This window comes from Agelaius phoeniceus, chromosome 1 (genome assembly GCF_051311805.1).
Source record: "Agelaius phoeniceus isolate bAgePho1 chromosome 1, bAgePho1.hap1, whole genome shotgun sequence".
Taxonomy (NCBI): Eukaryota; Metazoa; Chordata; class Aves; order Passeriformes; family Icteridae; genus Agelaius; species Agelaius phoeniceus.
Window position 1 is genome coordinate 46,769,865 of NC_135265.1, and position 23,145 is coordinate 46,793,009.

General features: G+C 43.9%; 1 protein-coding gene and 1 long non-coding RNA gene across 3 annotated transcripts in view; one reads left to right on the top strand and one right to left on the bottom strand.

Moving 5' to 3' along the window:
* Positions 1-12,383: 12,383 nt before the first annotated feature.
* On the bottom strand, positions 12,384-18,421 carry TMEM158 (transmembrane protein 158). The gene has a single exon (XM_077178184.1). It carries the CDS (start codon positions 18,209-18,211, stop codon positions 17,231-17,233), a length of 981 nt encoding a protein of 326 aa, XP_077034299.1. The 5' UTR covers positions 18,212-18,421; the 3' UTR covers positions 12,384-17,230.
* Positions 18,422-18,475: 54 nt separating this feature from the next.
* The window catches only part of LOC143694081 (uncharacterized), a 40,530-nt gene continuing 35,860 nt past the window's right edge, over positions 18,476-23,145 (top strand). For both annotated transcript variants that reach the window (XR_013182265.1, XR_013182266.1), the window contains exon 1: positions 18,476-19,547. This is a non-coding gene — a long non-coding RNA (uncharacterized LOC143694081). The remainder of the gene's footprint in view (positions 19,548-23,145) is intronic.

Consider the following 23,145-nt stretch of genomic DNA (forward strand, 5'->3'; position numbering starts at 1 on the left):
GCCAGAGCCAAGACACGGTTTGTTTCCATTGCTGGGGATGCAATCCTGCACTGGCAGAAGGAGCAACAAATGCTGCCCATGAGAGAAGAGTGTAGTACACAAAAAAGTCATTGGGTAAGAAAACAAATGTTAATTAGGTAAGCTAAAAAAAACCCCACCCAGTGCACAGAGAAAATTACAGACAACTGCTGAATTTTCCTACTAGTGCATCTCACTCCATTTTATTGCTAGAGAGTTTTGTAAGAGGAGTTAAGCTGCTCACATATGTCAAGATTTGTCAGGATTTTCATTTTTAAAGTAGTGCCAGAGGGGCAGGTGGCAAAGGAGCATGACAGTGGTTTATCCAGCTTTAACATGAAGTGGAACCATTATGTTCTGGCAAGGAGTAAATGGAGGAGTCAAGTCATGATAGCATGTAGTTTCTTGCTCAGCCTCCTCATGCTTTGCTTTAACTCCCCTCTGGACAAGCCATTTAACCACAGTCATCTTTAGTTGCTTTATTTTTGTGTTAGAGACAAAAATATCTGTGCCACGTTTCCATGCCTACTCATATTTACAGAGTTTTCTTCTGAAATCCCAAGCTGAAAAATCAAAGGAAAGGCTTGATAATAATGTGACAGCAAAGCAACTACACCTCCAGCATCCGTCGTTTTGCCCTGAGTCTTTACTTCCAGGAGAACAGTTATTCAGAAAGGGAGGTCAATAGAACTCTAAACACAAGCAAACAGAATAGTTCATATTTCTTAATGTCTTTAACCATGTTCAGTGACATGAAATTGTTACCATGGAAACTAGTTTAACAAAGGTACTACATGCGCTGTTTCCAAGGTTCAAGCAAGGCTCCTGCCTCTGCCAGTGAAGTTTTAGAGGAAGGAATGACTTCTCAATGTCTTCATGAGTCCAACAATAGGTGTCTGAAAACCCCCAGTCCAGTAACTACATGTTTGTGGAACTTCACACAAATTTAGGATATCCACTGTTCCCATCTCCTTCCCTTTTAAGTAATCAGTATGAAATTGAGATACTATTAGAAGACCCTTCAGGAAATGCTAGAACCGAGTATGGCATGAAAATGGACCTGCCAAATCAATTATCCTCTTCTAGTGCTTTGTTGTAGGCTGTTTTAGAACAGAAGAGATATGATCTGGACTTTCAAGATGGGGCTCATCTAACAAAAGTTAGATGCTGAGAAAACAGAATATTCTGCATGTTTCCATGTCTGATGATGAACCTCCTCTCATTTCCAAAAGACGCATCTCCATGGAACGTGCTTCTGAATTCCATCCAGAGCTTATAGGAGGAGATTTATTCTTCAGAGGATATAATTCCTGTTATAGTCTGTTCCTATTCCAGTCTTCATAGAATTATATTAAATAGCATGTAGAGAGAGAGGTGAGGGGGACGCCTGCAGCAGTCATGGTTAAGGGATTTGCTTGGGTGTTCCAAAACCAGCAGTGGCTCTGAGGTAGGTAAAGTGGCAGGATCACCACCAGAGTAAGCACAGCTCTGCAGGAAGCCTACAGAGCATGTTACACCCCAGGATGGACTGGCTTGGCAAGGCCAGCCTGCACAAGAGATCCCTGATGACACAAATTTGAAAGTCTGGAAAATAAGACCTACAAGGAGAAATGGAAGGATGTAGGTTTTTAGCCAAAGAGAGCACTGAAGAGTGACAGAGAAAGGGATTGTTTGGTTGGGGAAAGGGTGTGGTGAGAAGGACAAGGAATAATGGGTTTAAATTATACCTGGTGACATTAAAATTTGGCTTTAAGGGTGGGATTCATCTAAGCAAGTACAGACATCTACCATGTAAATATTCCATCTAGATTTCATCTGTAACCGTGGAAAGAAAGAGTCTCTTACAGAGCACTGATCATCTCATCCTAAAATAGACATCTAAAATAGTTCTTTCACAACACCTCGTGCTTTTCATCCACAGCAAAGCAACCTGTTTCTTGCATCCAGCACTTCCAAACTGGCTCCTGCTCTCACAGCCATAAACACTAAAGTTTGCAAATGAACCACGTATGTGGGATGGCGTGCCAGGGGCTGCTAACCCCCCTTATCCTTGTTTGCTAAGGCAAAGAGCAAACCCTGGAGCAGGCTGAACTCCCGCATCCAATTAGTGCTGTGACCAGGATCATACTTAGCAGCTGTAGTACATCCCTGTGAGTGCCAATGACCATGTTAGAAAGACCACGTGTTTATGAAGAATGTAAATGTCCCTGGTTTGTCTTGTTATATTCTGGGAATTGGCCCTGGGTCATTCTTGCTATGAATCCTTTCAGAAGGACCAAGGGGAAGAAAGAAGAGGGAACGTCACCTTGGTGAAGGGCAGGTTTTCTCTTGCACTCTAAGCTGAAGGCTCAGCACAGATGTCTGTGCAGAATCGTGGGTTTTGAGATGTGGAGAATTAGTGTCTGATGACCAGGTCCCATATAATCCAAGAAGAATTACAGCTTAAGATGTCAGAAGACAATAAATTAAATGTCTCAAAATAATACCTTCCCTTCAACATATTGAGTTCTGTTCCAGATATGCACCTTTGCTATGGATAAGCCCCCCTGCCTTTCTCTGGTAAGCTTCCATATATTTTATCAGAAACAATAAATAAATACCACCCAAAGGAGCAAACAAACAGCCATAAGCAGTACACAGAAATCAGGTCAGCACAGTGGTACTTGTAAAACACAGTAAACATATGTTACACCATCAGCACAGGCGTTAAATCAATACATGGGAAGATGAGGCGTTATCAGGAGGCAAGAAGCTATAGATTTCTTCTGGTTTAATTGTATTTCTGCACCTCTGTAAGCTATTAGAGATGAGTAAATATGCCAGTGCAGAGGCTTAATGATAACTTGCTGTAGCATTTCTATACCACTTTTCATCTTCAGAATGCCACCCATCTGAGATGTAGGTAAATATTAACCCTGCTCTGCAGCTGACTTATTTATAAGCTATCAGCAGGCAGGATACGCTGGCAGGCTGCAGAGACTAATTTATAGCTCAGCCGTGGGGAGTCACTTGGTTTGCCTGCACCCAGGAGTAATTTCATACTGCCACCAATCCTTCTCCAGGCTGGAGATGGAGATCTCCTGGTCAGCCAGCTGCTGCAGTGGGAGGATAACAGCTGGCTGCAAGAGCCCCACCTGCCTCCTGCCCTCCAGATTTCATGGCCAGCCCCAGGATGCCAGGCCAGTTTGCTCCCTGACATTTTACCAGTTGCTAGGGACAGCTAGAAGTACTTTGTTTGACATTTGAAAGAGCTTGGTCTTACTTGCTAAAGAGCACAAAGGTCCTGATCTCAGCTTCTCTAGTGCAAGTCAGGAGAAACTATGCTGAAACCACTGGGGTTGCAGCATTAGAAGTAGAGTAGTTACAAGGGAATAATTCCTTGTTATTTATTGATCACACAGAGGATTCAATTCTTCCTGTGTTACAAAGAGTCAAGCAGAGAAGAAAAGACATTTCATTAAAGAAATAAATGTTTGGTGGCGATCGTTCTAGAGGCTAAGTGACTACATAACAAATGATTTATAGCAATTTTTAACATCTTTCCTACTAGGCTAATAGCACTGTACTACACAACATCTATCCTTTCCTAATTCACTATAAACAGTTAAAAAGCAGGTCTTTAAAGACAAACAGGTGATACTTTCTGGGCACAGTTACTGTCATAGCCATTCTTGCTGTCTTGGAAAGAGGATAATCATGGATAGGTGCACAGGGGCTGGGGGGGGGATGGCACCCAGCTATCTGGGTGCTGCCGTGGGCAGGGAAGCAGCCAGCAGAGCATGACAGGACATAGCTCTGCTCCCAGGGGGAAAAGCCAGCACAGGGATTTGGTGTGCAGGCTAAAGCACACATATACTGAGGTAATAAAACAGATTTGGCTAAGTCTGTTGAGCCTGCATGCACTGAGGTGTTCATGGTGCTTTACGCCACTGTGCATTAATGGGACAACTGGTGAATGTGATGGATGCACATTTTCATTCCTTTTCTGCTATTTACCTTGCCAATGAGTAACTTTTGCTCATTGCACAGGCCAGTCTTTGATGGCATCATTAGACTGTGGTTACATCATAAATCACACAGGTGTTAAAGCAAATAACCATCTCTGTAGAGCAAACAAAGATATGCCTTGTGAATATCTGTATTTTTATGAGTCTGTGTCTTCCTTGAGAAAGCAAGATATATAGAATCCCATTTTTCTCTAATGTAGTTAACAGAAATCACTCATTTTAATTTCATGGCTACCTAAATTTCTTGTTTGCTACTTTTAACTTTGTGAGTTATTTACATTTAAAATTAATCATGGGTCATGATGAGGTAAAGAAGAGAAAAGCTATCTGCTCTGAAGGAGTAAGTCCTTCCATTTTCCATGTCCCCCATCTGAAAAACTCATATCCCAAGAGTCAGGTCAGGAGCATGGGATGGCCAGAAGAGGTAGTGAAGGATGCAGTCAGGGATCAAGCAAGATCAGGTGAAGTGGTTGAGAACAGAGAAGCAGGTGAGAGCTAAGGTGTTCAGAGGCAGAACCAGCACGCAGAGCCAAAAAGCAGGAAACTAAAACAATGACAGCAGCAAGAATCTGGAGCATAACAGCAGCCAAGAGCTGGGCTAAGCAAAGTCAGGGCACCCCAGCAGCCCCCAAGGACAGTCTAGGGGCTGGGGACCAACTCCCAGCGGTCTGGGACCCACAGATTGGTCTCAGAATACCCTTGACATTGTGGAGCAAGAGGAGAAGCAGGGTAGTCAGAGACCTCCTTCAGAGCAGTGCAGCAAGGGAACTGCACCTCTTAAGCTGCACTGTGGTAAGCTGGAAGCGTGCAGCTGAAAACTCCGTGGGGTTCCTGTGAGGAAGGAATCAAGGTGCCACGGGCTGTGTTTTCTGCTGGAACATGCCTTTGGTACTGGCTTGTGTGTGCAGCACATCAGAATGGGCTTGCTGAAGGTTACACAAATGTGTCCTCATGCTAGGATTGGATGCCTGTAGTAACTCATACACTGTGTACATCTTCTCACAGGTCAACTGCATGTCAATCATGTTACCATTCCTATACTGGTTAGTTCCTCACAGAGGCCCAGCTTTTGTTAATACTGCCTCCAATTATTATTCAAACACATGTTTTTGCTATCCATCTCATACATTAATTTTTTTCCATTTCTCAATCTGATCTGTAATCTGATTACAACTTTGACCTTTAAGGCAAGGCATAGCTTGTTTTTTAAATGGCATTCTCAGTGAAATGTACACATAAATGTAACCTTATTAGACTGGTTATTACTGGTTATTAATGACATGAGGCATAAATATCTGTGCACAGAGACTATAACCAGATGTACTCCTGAATTAAAATACCAGTCATGTTACTGCTAATCACTCAGACCTTTGGGCACAAGCAATGCTCACCTAACAAAGTTAGAGACAGGAATGGATTCTTCTGTGAGAACAACTGTGGTGGTTAGTTTATTTTGTCACCATCTTCAAAAAGGCACTCAGAGAAAATAAAATTTAGGATATGCAATGAAATGCATTACAAGAATATACTTTGACTCAAAAACATTGTACATGAAATATTCTGATGTGTGGATCAGGGAAAACAGGAAACCATCAAAGTTATGGTGGGATCTAGCAGCCAAACCACCAATGGGGAAAAATATCTTGGGGAAGGAAGTGTGAAACTTTGGAAATGCAAGAAACCTGGAGAACTGAAACAGGCAATGTAAACACAAATGTCTTTCAGCCATGACATTTGGATTCCATTTGCACAGCACCTTAAGGTGCAAAGAACTGCAAAAAAATCTTGCTCATTTGAAACACTTTTTAAAAATTCTGGCTCCCATGAGTACCTAACAAAGCAAAAACATGACAGCATGACTGAGCATGGCAGGACTAACACATTGATCATCCCCCTGCACTCAGCACTGGTGAGGCCACACCTTGAATCCTGTGCTTAGTTTTGGGACTCTCCCTACAAGAAGACATTGAGGTGCTGGAGTGGGTCCAGAGAAGAGCAGCAAAGCTGGGGAAGGGTCTGGAGCACCAGTCTTATGGGAGGCAGCTGCAGGAACTGGGGTTGTTTAGCCTGGAGAAAGGGAGGCTCAGGGGAAGCCTTGTCACCCTCTAGAAATCCCTGACAGGAAGCTGTAGACATGTAGGGGTCTGCATCTTCTCCCAAGTAACAAGCAACAGGACAAGAGGAAATGGACTCAACCAGGTAGAGTTTAGATTGAATGTTAATTAAAATTTATTCCCAGAAAGGGTTGTTAAGCACTGGAACAGGCTGTCCAGGGAAGTGCTTGAGTTGCTGTTCCTGGAGGTATTTAAAAGATGTGTAGATGTGGCACTTATGGATATGGTTTAGTGACGAACACGGGGACATGCAAGGCTAAGTTTGGACTCCAGGACCTAAGGTTCTTTTCCAATCTAAACAACTCTATGATTCTGTGGAAACTAGAGTTAGTCAGAGCAGCCTCTCTGTGCCTCAGAGCACCTCTCAAAGTGCCTCTTTAGACCAGCCTGAGCACATGATGATTGTGCTGCTCTGTCTGAAGCAGCACTCACACCAACAGCCCTGGTAGCACAATGTGGCAGCTCTCACCAGGCAGGCACACCAGGAAAGCACCTCCTCAGACCTGTGCCAGCTATCTGCTCTATGTGCCCACAGCTCATGGATACATGTAGGGTTGTGCCACACGTAGGGTTGTGCCACACGTAGGGTTGTGCCTCGGAGGTGGCACAGGGATGACCCTGCAGTGGCCATGGTGGCTGCTGCCCTCAGCCCTTGGCCTGCCCTCTCTCAGAAGTTTCACCCCCTGCTCACCCAGGAGAAGACTCAGATGTGTCAGTTCAGAGTTGTTAACTGCAACCCATGGGGTGAGTCAGTAAAAGGCATGGGCTGCTGTGTGGTAGTTTCCACCAGTAAGGCTCTCATGGGATCTATTTTTTCAGCACATGTATATGCATTCTACACTTCCTCTGAAGTAACTCAAACCCCTACACTTCAGTTGTCTGAAAAAACCTATGGAAAAATGGAAAGTTAAACCCCTCAAATTCAAAACAGAGGAGCTGATATATCCTCCTTGCCTTATGCTTTATCCAGACTGACTGCTCAGTGCTTTGAACTGAGAAATAAAGATCAATTTCTTAAAATCATTGCAGCAAACATTGATTTCATTTTTCTCTGAAGTCACACTCCACTCTTTATAACAGGCAGCCTAAGGAAACATCCAGCACACTCTGTTCCTGTGCTACCTCCAAGCCTAGAATTGCTTAAAAAAGTTTTGGCTGAATTGCTCACATATTCCACTGCTTCTTGAATAACCACAGCTATAAACATGCTGAGTAAAACTCAGTAGTACAGCAGCTGTAGGAAACAAAGGCAAGGAAATGAAGATAGTCAAAGTGAAAAAAACATTTTGTACCTTTTAAATCCTAATATTCAAGACAGTCTTTTAGGCAGATGAAATATGTTTGTATCATTGAGGATCTCAGACTAGTAGTTTGAAAATGTGCATTGTCATGAGGTTTTAACTGGTTTTACTGTAACTGTGGGATTGGAAGAAATTAGGAAGCAACTAAGCACAATGGTTATTTGCCAAGCAATAGCAGACAACACATGCTTGGGAACTTGCTGTGAATGCTTTCTATTGCTACAGTCAACCTGTAGCACTTAACACTAAGGATTCTGCATTTTAAATATATTACAGAAATTTACTAACTCTTTGGTGCTTTCTAGCTTATGAGCTCTCTGAATATCATTGTTAGAAGTATTTAACTGTGATTTTAAGCAGTTTTTGGGTCAGAAATATCATTAACACTATTCATCCTCATAGATTTTGCATTATTTTTTATATCTAACAAAAGGAACATAGCAATAGAGACCTCTTGATTGACACAAAGATATTAAAGATAGTGCAGCTACCAGATGAATCACAGGCAATTTGATGAAATTAATTGGGAAATGTTTGAAAAGTGATCCTATTCCTGTCACTATGTTAAAAGACTTTCTGATCATGCAGTTCAGGGGAGCTGTTCTCATGGCAATGGACAGGAGTTACATGCACGAAAAAGGCTCCTATTTTGATTTTGAGTAACAGGATCATTCAGCATCTGTGCTTCAGGGGGTTTGTTTTTCTTACATGGGTAAAGTCTCTGATTTCTGCTTCACTGTGCTCTGCATATGTAGGAAAACAGATCAGCCAATGTTGTTTTCCTTCTGCACTTTGTGTGTGGGAGGAGAGTAAATCTCTCTGACCCATTCCACCCACGGCACTTCAGTTAGCACTGGGCATCAGCATTATAAATCTCACTGGCTGAATTCAGGGAACTCAGAATTGTCACAGGCATGAAAAATTCCAGCTGCAGGAAGAAAATAAGAGTTGTCATCTTCTGTCTTAACCCAGCATGGGCTGATGCCTTTTAGTGTTACAATGGGGATCTCATGGGGAGAGGAGATGAGTCTCTGTTTCAGAGATGGAGATAAGTAAGTGATATTTTGAAGGATGGGTTTTGTCATAGGCAATCCACTCTAACATTAGGATAGCTAGAGCAAAGCCTAGGAAATTACATTTTATATGCAGGGCAAAGAAGTATTGACAGCTACTATCTATAAATTCCAAAATATTAACCAGTCAATTATGAAAAAAAATAAAGAAGTCAAACTCTGAAAAAAATAATAAAGCAAGGCAAAAAAGTGTGCAAAACTCTGAGTATAGGATAAAGACTTCTGTGCGTGGTTCATATAATGCACAGACACTCCTGGACAGCTCAGCTGAAGATCTTTTCTGCTCAAAATGACTTTTAGACCAAGCTTTATTTTATTTCCAAAATGGTAGATATGGTTTTCCTTAGCTGCCCCACATAGACCTCCACAGCCACAGTGCTGTGGAGCCCTCCACACCATGGAATGCAACCAACTGAGCAAGAGGAATGAGAGGTCTGCTGGATGTGGTCCTCTCCATGAAGAGCTACCAGTATTCCAGTTTTAGTTTTTGTAAGAAACTGCTGCTTGCATGGCCTTGCTGTAAATTTATTCATAGTAATAGCCACCATAACTGTGTTTCCAGGAAAGAAGGAAAGGTCATGTGTGGCTGGGGGGGAGTACAGAGGGATAAGACATCAATCCTCATTTTCTCAGCCCTAAGCAATCCTACAAAAAGATAGCAGGAATTGAGGTACATTGGAAAATGCTCATCTTAGGGACTGGATGAGATGTTGCATATAAATATCATTCCCCAAAAGTGAGTTTCTCTGTGTTAAGTAAATGATGTGACCCTGCATCATTAAGTGCTTTACATGTCCTGGAGGAAATGAAAAAAAAATCAGGAATTCATACTAAGTATTGCCTGAAGAAAGTACTTTCCAGTTTCCATTTAAGAGCAACTACATTTCTGGCATAATTAGGCACAGCTCATATTCTCCAGAGAAAATGTGATGAAACGCAAAGTGCAAGAAAAGAAATGAAATAGCCCATGATTAAATCTCCACCAGCTACATCCACACCAAATCTTTCATATATTCACCTCCTAAAAAGATTTCTTACACTTTGGGGGATTCTTTCATATTCTTTTGGATTAATTAGAATCTCTTCCAGTAACATTTATCACTTAGTAATGATTTGTTTTAATATGTCTGCTCACAGCAACAGATATCAATGGGAAAAACATTTCCAGAATAAAGCTATTGCCTGGCTAAATCATGATCAAAATTGTGCAGAATACCTTAATTTAACAACACAAGGCTCTGTACATGCCCTTCAGTGCAAAAATGAACACAGAAGGAATAAAATCATGTTCATGCTTTGCATTTTTATTGTGTTTCACACGCTCAAAAATGCCATATGGAATTTACCTCATTAATCCTTTCACTACCAGTATGACAAGTATAAATATTATTTTGTCCTCAGCTAAAGGGACACAGACAAGTTTTCATAAGGCCTGAACCTCACAAGCCCCTGTCTGAGCTGTACACATTTGTCATCATCTAATAAAAGGAGGGCTATGGTGAGTTAGCCTGGCCACTCAGCTTTACCAGTAAAGCCAGAGGGCTACTAGACCAACACTTGAAAAATCTGCCATACCTGCTGCTCATGGCCCATAATCCAGGGCAGCAGTGTTCACTATCTGCAGAATCCAAGATTTAATTGAAAAGTAATGGGTTTTGGCCCTGTGGCTGCATACCTGACTCGAGTGTGACTTTCAATGCTGGTCCACCCCTAAGTGAGATAATTTCTGCTCTGGCTGTGAGACACCTACCTTTGGTTAGAGCAGAGGGCAGGATGAGGCACATCCTGACATTTCAATTGAGGATACATGGGAAAACTGACATGTGAGGGCTCCCATGATGCACGAGATAGGGTTTTGGGCAGGTGCATGAGTAGAGGGTGATTCATAGGCAGGACTTTGAGAAATTAAGGAGGAAGGAACTCTTCAAGTGGGTCTACTTTTCACTTACTGGAAGACAAAATAACTTAGGTCCCTTGCTCAGTGTCTGGGGCAGATGTGTGGAAGAAGTCCTGTGATGACAGGACTGGTGAGAGAGACAACTTTGCACTTGGGTTTTACCCTCAACACAAGGTTTCCTGTTCATCTTTGCCCTAGAAGTGTCACAGACCAAAGGCATGAAAGGTGCGGTCTGAATGGGTGGGAAGCAGAGTGGAAAAGCAGAAGAAAGTGACAGCTTCACCTTCCTGAAGTACTTTTTTAGGGCTTGATAGCAAAAGACATACTTGTGGGAAATCTGAAGGCAGAAAATGTCAAGATAAATACATGCTAAGGAAAGAGAGAAGGGAAGAGGGACATACCAAATGAGAAAGAACAAATCTTAAGAACGATTAATTTTCAATGACAGAAGACAAATGGAGTGAAACTTTGGAAACAATGAAGATAGGCACAAAAAAGGGGAAGATTCTGTAGGTAGTCATTAAAGTGTTTGAGTGAGAAAGTATTGGCAATATAAATCAGAATGCCATCCACAGCATTCCAGCACGTATTCTTGTCTGCAGCAGTGGCCTGACCCAGCCTGGGACGAGCATTGCTTCAGTTCAGGTGGAAAGCTTTAATACAGTCATGATGAACATTCTTGTGTTGGACAATGAGAAGCACATTTTTTACATGGATCAGTGCAAGATGTGATGGAAGAACCACACCCATTCCATAAAAATGGTATTTTAGCTTGTTCCCTTACAACCTCAGAGAACATGCGAAGCATAGATTATAGCACAGCGTAGAGTAGAATCAGAACCACAGAATCACAGAATATCCTGAGGAGAAGGGACCCAGGAGGACCACAGAGTCCAGCTCCTGCACAGGACAATCCCAAAAAACACACCATGTCTCTGAGAGCATTGTCCAAACCCTTCTTGAACTCTGGCAGGCTTGGTGCCATGACCACTTCCCTGGGGTAGAATAGGAAGCACAAGCATGAGAGTGCTCTGCCATTTCATTGCTTAGCTGCCAGCAACACAGAAAGTGAACTCTCTTTTTATTAATGGTATGGTGGTATCATTTCCTAATTTTTCTTAAGCCCCACATTTCTTTCCGGGCTTTTATTCTCTTTTGCCACTAGCTGTGCCATTTGGGGCCAAAACTGTTATCAGTTGTTCAAGCAAAGAACTGAAAAGTTTGGATATGGAAAGACTGAATATGAAGTTCGTAAACAAGTTCTTAATTCACCTTGTGTCCATTTTCTTTTTTCTCTATGATCTTAAATGCTGTCTTTTTCCCATCTGATATTTGCAACTTCTTTGCATGATGTGCTGGCACATTTTCTCCCTTTTATGCTTTTTCTATGTCTGATTTTTTAAATTCCTCCACAATCTTCTTCTGTATCTCCATTTAAACCACTTCATGTTGCTTAGCAACACCCAGAATGACACCAACAAGGTACAATCCCACTGTTTCTAACAAGTCTCACCTTACAAGGATAACAAACGTGATTTTCCTTCACACTCCTGGTAAATTCACTTCCTGAGAATGGCACAGATCTCTTATTTGTCTCATTAATCTGATGCTTTCTACAACAGCTAAGAACAAGTCAAACATGCAGAAACAAACAGCATTTCATAGGGTATTTGCCTCTTTCAGCTCTGCTCTGTTTTGTTCTGACATTGTTAACCTGCTGAGGTAATACAAAAGTGAAAATATGAGATAATGGTTTAGATCCTGGTTTTCCCTATGTGTAGATACAGGGACTCTGATTGACATATAAATGCTCAAACTGCTACACTCAGTAATGAACCCAAATTTTATAAAAATTGGAGATATCCACAGATCTAATTAAACACCATCCAGATATTTCCAATAAATATCTTTAATATCCCAAATTTTACACCAGACTGCTTTCTTTCTCAGCACAGTAGAACAGAGACAACAAATGGGCTAAGATACTTTTTTATTATTATGATGATGATTTACAATTATTTTGGACAACTTATTTAACCAGAACTATTAAGAAGATGGGACAAGAAATACAGTAACTTATCTGTCAAGAGCTGCTATCAGTTCCAAATCATGGAAAAGAATTTTTTTCCACAAAAAAATCACATACAAAATCACAATGTGAAACACTCAAATGCACTTCTGATCTTTACTGAAATGTTCAGCTACTTAGGGGAAAAATGGAAACTGATTTTTTTTTTGTTTAAAAATATGCTTTTAAAAATCAGTTACTGATTAAAAAGATTTTTTATTCTTTGAAATCTGAATACATTTGGGATTTGATATTTACATGTTTCCCCAGAATCATTACAAATGCTTTTTGCAAAGTCAAGGCCTCTCCCTGAAATAGATTGGGGAAAAAATTACATTTATTCTGTAAAATTCCTTGAAAAATAACTGACATTTTCATACTAGCTTCAGAAAGAAGCTGACTTCCAAACTGGCAAGGCCCTACCTTGGACTGAGAAACCCTGGCTTTGGATTTATAAACTACATGTATAAAAACCAAAGAGAAACAAGAACATCATACCTACCCTTACCTCTCTCTCTCTATATATATATCTTCAAAATAAATCCTTTGATCTCCAGTCCTACAAAACTTCAATTAACTATTTGATTTCACTAGGCTTTTGTTTGGCCCCTGGGATCACATAATGTCAGCCCAGGAGATACTTTTATTCAGCAAGCAGATGTCATGATGAATAATACTTCTTCAGCCAACTACAGCTTTTAATTAGGTTTTTTTTAGGGTTTGGTTCAGTAGCCCTTACTCATATTGAGTAACATTCACTGCACAAATATTCCTGCTGTTGCATTAATCATTGAAAGCACTGGTGAACTAAGCCCTGGATAAGTAACAACTCTTACATTTAACCTAGAATGGCAATTTTGCCCCAGATATCCAAATGCCTCCTGACATACAGAAATGCTTGATCATTGACAACCTATTGAGCAACAGTGTGCTTACATAATATATAGCTATTATTACTGTACTACATTTTTTGTATTTTTATTGTTGGAATCAATGTGGCACTAAGTAACAGCAAAACTGTGTCCATGCTAAAACTACCTATTCCTCTATATACTTCCACTTCTAACACATCTGTGAAACACAACTAAGAAAGCAGGGGAGAGAGTAAATTCTGAGGTCTGAATATACAGAAAAAAATTGTACCAGTCTCACACTAGCACACAAGTCTAGTACCTTCTAATGCTGAATGTCAAGGTTGTTCCTGGTTTCTGGCATGAAAAAAAAAAATCTGTAATAGAGTTGAATTGAATTTTTAAAAGTAAATCAAGAAACTCCCTCTGTTCCTAGATATCCCTTGCTTTCCAACAAACACTCATATATAAATAAAGTCAGGATAACTTACCAGGAAACACAATCCAACAAATAGTGAAGGGAAACCAGTACTACTTGTTTCTCATCATCCCTTTTCTCACTTCTCCTTTAACTTTCTGTTCTACAGAGTTAGTCCTCCTATGTAGATACATATATACAAATATATGCCCTCCCTGAGTACATAAAGGATTATACGTGGTGACTAATATGTTCTCGTGCTGACCCTGCTACCAGCTGGTCTTAAAAATAAATCCAAATGAATAAAAAAGGCTTAGAGTCAACTCCAGTTTAGAGAAAATAAAGCTCCACTCCCAGTGCAGAAGAAAAGAAATAGACATTTCAGTGTCTAAACTTGTAATCTTAAACTAGCTGGCATGCAGGTGTATCATTCCATATTGCCCTGGCCTTGCCTCTCCTAGGTTGCATTCATGTGAAATTCCCACGGATGAAGGCAAAAGTTACTCAAAATTATAGTTTACTTAGACTCATAGTAGCAGCCACAGCTCCAGGAGCAGAGTTATTGGTGCTAGGTGTAACAGGGACTGAAGAAAGCTCACAGTTTGCATAGTGCATTTCCACTGTCTGTTCCTTACAGGAGAAGCCCTGCTGCCACCTCACTGAAACCTGGGGGTTCAGAGAGTTAGATTCAGCCTAAAGCCTGTGCAGCAGGTAATCCCTGTGGCCCCCTGCTGTGCCTTAAACTCCTCTTTAAGGGACAGAAACACGGACTGGTCTCTCTCTGCAAAGGGAACTCATGTGCATGGTCACTGTGATCTAAGGAAACACCTTCCCTAACTCACAAAGGCTCTTTGCACATTGTGTCTGAGATCAGCACTCCCTGAAAACATTGCAATTTTTTCTGTATTCTGGACAATATTTGCCTTTGGAGTTTGTTTGATGCCATCCCTGTGTTCTAAACATTCATGTCTTAGCAGATTTTTAATAATAGCTCCAGTTACAAGTGTATTTATAGAATAACTATACGAAAATCCCTCTCTTGTATCATGTTTTTTAAGTGAAGCAGCAAAATATTCTGAGTGTGGCACTGTCTATTCACAAAGTTTGCATTCAAGCTGATATTGACAGAAGTTAGAAAAACAAGCCATTTTGTACCAGTTTGGGTGTTCCACCTGCTACATGTCTGCAAGAATTCAAAAATAATAAGCCTTTAATAACTGAAGTTGCCTGTTTCAGACAGTAACACCATTCCCTCGTTTATGTTGATGCAATTCAGGAAAAAAAACAATATCACATAATCAAAGGATAAGCAAAAAGGAAACAAGGATAAGCAAAAAAGAGATTCCACCCTTGAGTTTAAGCACAGGCTGCCTGCACCACAGTGAGGACTATACATCATGAATTATTAAAGCCAGAAAAATTTCCAGTAAAAATTGTTAACTCTCTGCCTAAATGCATCTCATTCAAAAGATGAAATTACTCCCTAGCATGGCAACTTTTCTGAGGTCTATTCCATATGTAGAACATTTCTCTTGTATCTTCATGTTTTCCTGCTAGCCCTGACTTTCAGTATGAAGAGGTGTCTCTGTCACACAGGAGACAATAGGCAAAGAATTGCTCTCTAGCACGTCAAATGTCTGACAAGAGTTTGCACGAGGTGGAAATGACACTGTTTTACACATCAAGGAAAGAAAATAGGGGCTCTCTACACTCGGTGTACAGGGGCAGATGCCCTTTGGATCAACAGGTCAAGGGAGCACTTCCCACAGTGGCCAGATCCTCTACTTTTTGAAAACAATGCCACTGCAATGTTTACTCAAGTGACAACCCCAACAGGAGGATTAACAGGAGGAACAGGGGGTGTGGAGGGAGCCTAGTAACATGGAGCATTTTTAAATCTTGATTTATTTCTGCTGTTTGTCAATCTTTTTCTCTCTTTTTGTCCAGACAGCATACACATAGAGCATGCATTTAGTTTATTTTGTTGTCAGTTAAAAAATATGGGAATCCTAAGAATTCAATCCTTCCAGACTTTCCATCCAGTCATTTCCACCACACATAACGAACACACCAAATGAGCCCCAAGCAAATTCATGCGTTCCTAGCAAATTAAATACATCGATGTTGACCAAAAAATGAGAATTCCTATTGCAAATATTTGTCACTTAGCTCTTATTTTGGTTTTAGAGACTTCAGCTGGACTAATCATGTCTAAGGCAAATGAAACAACTTTTTATAAGGCTAAACAGTTGGAAGTATACAACAAATGATATTTCAGGCTACACAACTGCCTGCTCACACAAGAGAGAAGAAATCTTTCTTCTTTGCACCCTTGCACAGCAGCAGCTGGAATCTAGTTCTGGACTGGCAGCGCCTGCCTTCTCACCCCACAGACTTGCTGTGAGCAACCCTGCAGACTGGTAGATGAAAAAGAGGTACAGTATTACTGTGTCTCCAACAAATACACTGCATCTAAGCTGGTTTTGAGGAATGAACATTGAGCAAGTCAAGAGACTTGCCCCACGCTGTTTAGCACAACTCAGAGTGGGCCTCACCTTCCCAGGACCGAAGCCACCCAACCTCAAACTGAGGAGAAAGCCGTAGTCTGTGGAGATGTGCAGATGAAATTGCTTTGGAGGATCCCTGGCACAGCTGTGCTCCCCACCCCTCTCCACCCAACCCTGGTGTAGGCATTCAGACCCACATCTGCTGCACAGATAGGGCAAACACCAGTCAGAAAGGCTCTGGGATTCTCCTTTTGCCACCAGCAGCCCTGGTAACACCATTTCATGGGCAAAGGAGCTTCGTGGCAGGTTCACAGACAGGAAGGCCAGCCAAACCCTCTGTTCCACCCTGGAGGAAACACACCAACAAAAGGCTACAGTGGCTCCAGAAAGAAAACCTCTGTATTAAAAGCCAAATAACGCGGAGCTACAATAATAAATACACACTATCTCAACCAGGAAATTAAGTGTGAAAGGTTCATTAAAGTTCAGCTTCAGCAGTAACAATATATATACCACATCGCTTCTCCGTTCTGTCAAAGAGAGATATCCCTTTCTGTCCATACAGGAAAAACCCGTTCAAACCATACCCTATACAAAAACGCTACTCTGACAACAAATGCAGCCGAATAGGAGGGTCTTTGATTTCCTCCATTGAATTTTTAGGGGGGCTTTTTCTTGCCTTTTTTTTTTTTTCCTAGGGGAGGAGGGTTGTTTGGTGGGTTGTTTTTTTTAAGTTTTTTTGGGTTTTTTTGTTTTTTACTAAAAGGTTCGTTTAAAACGGGTATTAAAGATATAAAACGCGCACATATGATTCGGTCCCCTCGGGGCCGCTGCCCTCGGGTCCGGGCCGGGCGCGGAGGCGGCCCCACGTCCCGCCGCGCACCTGTGGCACGCTGCAAACAAGAAAAACGCGACAGAGTCCGTCCCGCGTCCCTCCACAGCACACGACGAAGAGCAGGGGGGTCACCGGCAGAGGCTACTTGGCGGCGGCGGCGGTGGCGGTGCCGGCGGCGGTGCCGCGGCGCTGCTCCATGCCGTTGGGCAGGAATCCCGCGATGATGGGCACGGGCCAGATGAGGGCGGCCACGCTCCACACGATGATGACCAGAGTCATGAAACACGCCACCAAGGTGGACTCGATGGGCTTGCGGTTCATCCGCCAGCCCGGCTCGCCCTTCAGCTCCTCCAGGCTGAAATCCAGGCAGCAGAAATTCAGCGGCTCCCCTTGCAGCCAGTACTGCCCGGGCTCGGCCGCCGGCGGGTAGGAAAGCGAGGAGGAGGAGGAGGCTGCGGCGGCGGCAGCAGCAGCGGGGGGCTGGGGCTGGGGCTGGGGCTGGGGCGCGGTGCCCCGCAGCCGCCCGACCCGCCGGCTCCGCACCCAGCTGCAGCCCACGCAGAGGCGCAAGTCCTGCTGGGCGCCGCCGGCCGCCAGCCCCAGGTGCTCGATGAGCAGCGGCGGCCCCACGCGGTGGAAGGCGGCGGAGAAGAAGGCTCGCCCGTGGCTGTTGGTGGAGAAGAGCAGGAGGTCGCACTGGATGCCCAGCGGGCGGCTCCAGCGCACCAGCAGCGAGCTCAGCATCTGCCGCTGCACGCTGATGTTGCAGTGCGGGTCCTCGGCGGGCTGCGGCTGCCCCTGCGGCTGGGGACGCTGCTGATGCTCCTGCCCCGGCTGCTCCTGCCCCGGCTGCTCCTGCCCGGAGGCGGTGGGAGCGGAAGGGAAAGGCTCTTGGCTAGGGGCAGCCGGCGTGCCCGGGCTGTCGGTGCTGCCTTCCTCCTTGCTCGCTGCCCCGTCGAGGTCCATCTCGAGGCTGGCCAAGGAGCGGGAGGAGGAGTTGGCAGGGGGCAAGAAGAGCTCCTGCTCCTGCTCCTCCTGCCCGCTGGCAGCCGGCGAGGGGCTCCAGCCCTGGCAGGGCGGCAGGCAGGCGGCCAGCAGTGCCGGGAAGAGCAGCGGCAGCATGGCATTAACTTACAGCCGGAGAGGAGGGAGAGGAGGAGGAGGAACGGGAGGCTGCATGGCGCTGCCGGCTGCCATCCGGGAAAGGAGGCACAGCGCTCTCGCCGAGCGAGCGAGAGAAAGGGAAGGAGGGTGGAGGCAGGCGAGGGGGTGGGAGCGGGGCTGGGGCTGCCGCGGCGACGAGCCGAGCGAGCCGGGAGCCTCGGTGACGGCAGCGGCTCCCCCCTTCCCCGCCTCCTCCGCCCCCGGCCCGGCCCGGCCCGGCAGCGCCCCGGCGGGTGGAGACGAGCGGAGCCCGGCGGAGCTGCCCCGGGGCAGCCGCGCTCCCTGCCCCGGGGCGCGGGCCGGGGCGGCCGCCGCTGTCCCCTCAGCCCGGACCGTCCCCACACATAAGGGGGAACGTCCCCCTCTCCCGCGCCGGGCCCCCGCGGCCGTGTCCGAGGCGAGAGCCGGAGCCTCCCAGCTCCAGCTGCCGCCTCACCCGCGGGGGCTGCCGTGGGGACCGGCGCTCCCCCCTCTCGGTGGGCAAGCGGAGGGAAAGCGGCTGGCACCGGGCAGCGCCCTCCCGCCGCCGCCGCCTCGGGCCGGGGCGCGGATCCGGGAACAGCATCCAGGAACCGACTGCACACGCTTTCACTGCGACTTTATGGGAAGGGGACGCGACGGGACGGGACAGCACTGGGGAGACGCGGAAAAGGCGAGTTTAAACTCGGTGCCTGCGTTCTCCACAGCGGTGTCCTCCAACCTCGGCCCCAGGATGTGCCTGGCCTTGGACTGCAGGCATCCCACCCATCCGACGGGCGTTGTCGGTCCTTGTAGCAAAGATTTAAGCGAGGAATCTGCTTACAAGCAGCACGGTAGCCGTGAGATCTGGCAGCGTTTTTGAATCGCTGCTTTACAGGCATGGTATTTATAAACAGACCAGATAGTCAGGCTTGTTTCGTGACCCTGTGCTAGTTACAGTATTACTCTTGACACGGTTTGAGGCTTGCTGTGTTTCAGTTTGACACACGGAGCCTCGGGGAGGGCCAGAGCTAATGATATAAATACTGAAGGTTTCTTAGTCTTTACTTGGAGCAGAGGATGGGATAGAGTTACATTATTCAGGCAAGCATCCAGAACTGAGACTGTTTCCTTTGTGTTTGCAGCCCTTTTTTGACAAATAGAGATGCAAAAGGGGTACACTAGTCTTTCCCAAAGGATAGAATCAAAGTCCATAAGGCTCTTCTTTGAGATTGGCATTGGTCCCATGTCAGACGTGTTCCCACATCCAAGTAACACATGGACACATTCTCACTTGAAAAATGAGTTCCTGTAATATCAGCTTCAAGTCCTTCAGGTGAGTGAGGGTAGTGAATGAGGGTAGAGAGTGAATTTTAAATTTTATGTTATTCAACATGAATGAAGGTAGTGAGTCAGTTTTCTTTTAAAACCTGTGCCTACATATATCATGACAAAATCCATAATTGTTTGCCTCATATTCAAAAGATATCTGAGCAGCAAAATGTGTTTGTATTTAGTCCCAAATTTGTCTAAAGGGTACTGGCTACCTATAGTTTGCCTTACTATAGAGAAAGATGCCTGATGAAGTGTTTAAAGCAAGCTGTCTGCTTCCAGTTCTGGGCTCATGCTCAAATGTTGCAGTACAGTTAATACCTTTCTCAGTGTCTCTCATTTTAGAGTTCTCTGATATTTTTTATTGCCTGTTGAATGTGTCTCTACATGCTTTTCTTGATGTTGTTTGTCATGTCCACACTCCCACGCATTTGTGGGGCTATAGTAGTAGTATTTGTGGGGCTATGGTGGGGCCAGATCAGATTAAGAGAGGGCCAGTGTGTAGCAAGTAATGCCAAAACTGTGTGGCCACTGTGTGCACAAATTACATTGCATTGGGATTTTTGGCACAAAGGACTGGAAATGAAACTAAGCCTCATAAATAAGATTTAGCTCCTGAACACTGTTGCAGTATGTGGGTGGCAAATGTTCTCAGGCAGAGCTTCATTTCTTTTGGTTTCCACTCCCAGCATCCAATTGAATGTAGTCAGGGGTATTTGTGAAGAAATTCGAGGGGGGAAGACTTGAGCTAAGTTTCTTTTTCTGCAAGGAAGGATAACCTGCCACAGAAAATTTAAATGCATTCAGCATAATTTAGACCTCCATAGCAAAGAGCTAAAAGACAGCAACATATTTCAGGCTGGAGATGCATGGGTGTCTCATACCTATTCCTGTTCATCAAGGAATGATTGACCAAGTGGGTGGAAGAAGCAGAAAGTGTGTTAGATCATTGATTGAAAGGCACTGTCCAGCAGGGCCCTTTACAGATACTTTATTTCTAGGTCTACCATATATAATTAATCTCTGCATGGATTCAGTCATTCAAAGAGATAACAGCACACTTGAAAACTTTGTAAGCAGAATTATTATATAGCTCCATTCTGTTGTTTTCAGCCATAAATCTCAAAGAACAAAGTAGTTTTATGGCTGAAGCATAAAGATATTGGGGGCCAGACAAAGGTGACCTAGATGTCACAGGCAGATCAGAGTGTAGGTTTTGCAGGTTTGATTCTATAGATATAACTAGAACTATAATGTGTACCATAGGTCACGGTAGCATTTGACAGTATGGTAGAGGAGGTGTGAAGTGGGCTATAATGATAAAATTTTAGAAGGGAATAATGAGGCAACAAGACAGTAGGAGTTTCATGAGACAGACTGCAGAGCTGTTGGCAGGGTGAAGACTAATAGTAAAGGATGATCAGAATCTTTGGAATTGTTTTAGTGACATTTTAACTAAGCATTTTTAACAAAGTGTTGTTTGGGAAATACTTCAAGTAAGATGAAATCAAGAATAAGTATTTCTGCCCAAGTACCCTTAAATTTGCTTCTCATGAGGGTGCTGTTTCAGAGCCTCAAATCTCATTGTAGCTTGTGAAGATTGATCCTAAGCAGGTGCTGATTCCAGAAAGAAATCTGTAGTTGCATTCAAGTCAAAAGCTTGTGATGCTCAGGCAGCGTTTGTCAATCGAGCCAACTCGTGTTGCTCTGCACTGAGGAAAGGGAGTAACTGTGTAACTTTTCTTGACAGTGGATATGCTTTTGAGGTTGTCATTTCTGAAAGGAGTTGCATGTGGGAGAGAAGACAGGAAAGGTAGTGGAGTACAGTGTTGGGTATGCAGCTGTAACATCACAGAGATATTTTTCTGTGGAAAGACTCCTGCTGTCAATTTCCAGGGGAAAAGATGTTGGGAGCAAGTATAGTGATGCATTACCAATCCCTGTAAAAGTGTCAGGTAAATAAGGAGAATTTCACAGTCAACAGCTGGAGAGGGAGGCTGGGCCAGGAGAAAGAAGTTGGTACTTGAGTCCTCTCAGAAAAAAAGGAGTTTCAATTCTGTGAAAGGAGTAGGATTAGATCATCCTGGGAATTCTTCTGAGAGATCTACTTGTTCCTAGATGAGGAAAAATGTTTCTGTGATACAATTTAGAAGGCTTGGTTGGCTAATGGTTTCACAGTTGATGTGGAGGGAGAGTCTCAGAATAATGCAAGGAAGTGATCATGTAATGTCTGTGGAATGTATCTTTTAAAGATCCATCAATAATCAGGGGTTTGCTGGTTGAGGAAGGAGCTAAGGGATGTTTCATACTGCCCATCAAGGTGTTTCTTTGATTGTAAGTACAGTAATCAGGACTTTAACTCTCCTCCTTTTTGCTTGGTATTCTTGTGGATTTGCCAGAAATTATTTGTGATGATATACTTAAAGGCCACTGAAGCTTCTGAAATAGATAACAGAAGCTGTTCGGGCTAAGCAGCTTGCTACTGCTACATCATGTCAGAATGATTTATCTGCAGAGAACAGAGATCATGTGCTGCACACAACAAACCAGGGGTTTGTACGACTCTTTACCTGGATAGCAGAAGCCCAGACAAAGGGAGCAGCCAACTGGCAAGCAGGCCAACAACAAGGGCATAATCTCTCCAGAGAAGTCAACACATCTCTCTCAGTAAAGACACTAAGCTCATCGTTTCACAGGCGTTTCTGTCAGCAGCAGATTCTGCCTCTGCACCACCCTCTCAGTTAAACAAACAGATGTCCCTGAAGCCCTAAAATGACCCACGTGCAAGAGCTGGGGCAGATGGCTGCAATTTTAAAATAACTTTGATCATCGTGCCCTATTTAATTAAAAAACTGTAAACATTTTCAGCCCAGCCTTAACCAGTCTTTAGCCCCTTATCCAGATCACCACACACTCCTGCAAAAAGCTGTACCTGCATAGCTGAGGGAGTGAGGCAAGGGAAGGGGTTTTGAGCAGTGATGGCCAGGGCTGCCTGCTGGATACTGGTGTGGTTCCCATGGTCTGCAAGCCACAGAGATGATGGAAGAGTGGACCAAGGGAAAGCCACCACCAGTCAGGGCTCCTAGAAGGAGTACAGAAGAGGAATTACCCATGGGAATTGCTATAAAGTGGAATCCATCTGTTAATGCAATTGCTAGAAATCAGGAAAACATTTTCAGAGCATCAGTGGGTATCAGTAAGGTAGAGGGCCTGCTAAATGAGTGCTCTGGGAGCTTTGAGGCCTGCTTACAAACTCATCTTTGGTATCCCACTAGACTGTGCGTTGTACGAGCACAGACTAAAAACACGGTTTCAGTTCTAAAGATCAGTGTGAAATATATGCAGAGAACGCTAACAGGAATGTATTAATAGACTTTCAGAACTTTTTTTGTAACATGCTTTATATAGGTTGAGGCTTTTAGACAAATATCAGAGGGAAAAAAAAAGGGGAAAAAAAGATTCTGTGGGAATGGGTATAAGAGAGTAAACAAATTTTGCACCTCCACAGTTCAATGTGATCTTGATGTAATCACAAAATATAATCCCCCCCAGCCCATATAGGTTGGATAGGTTTAGTTTCCTTACAAAGAGTGTTAAATGCA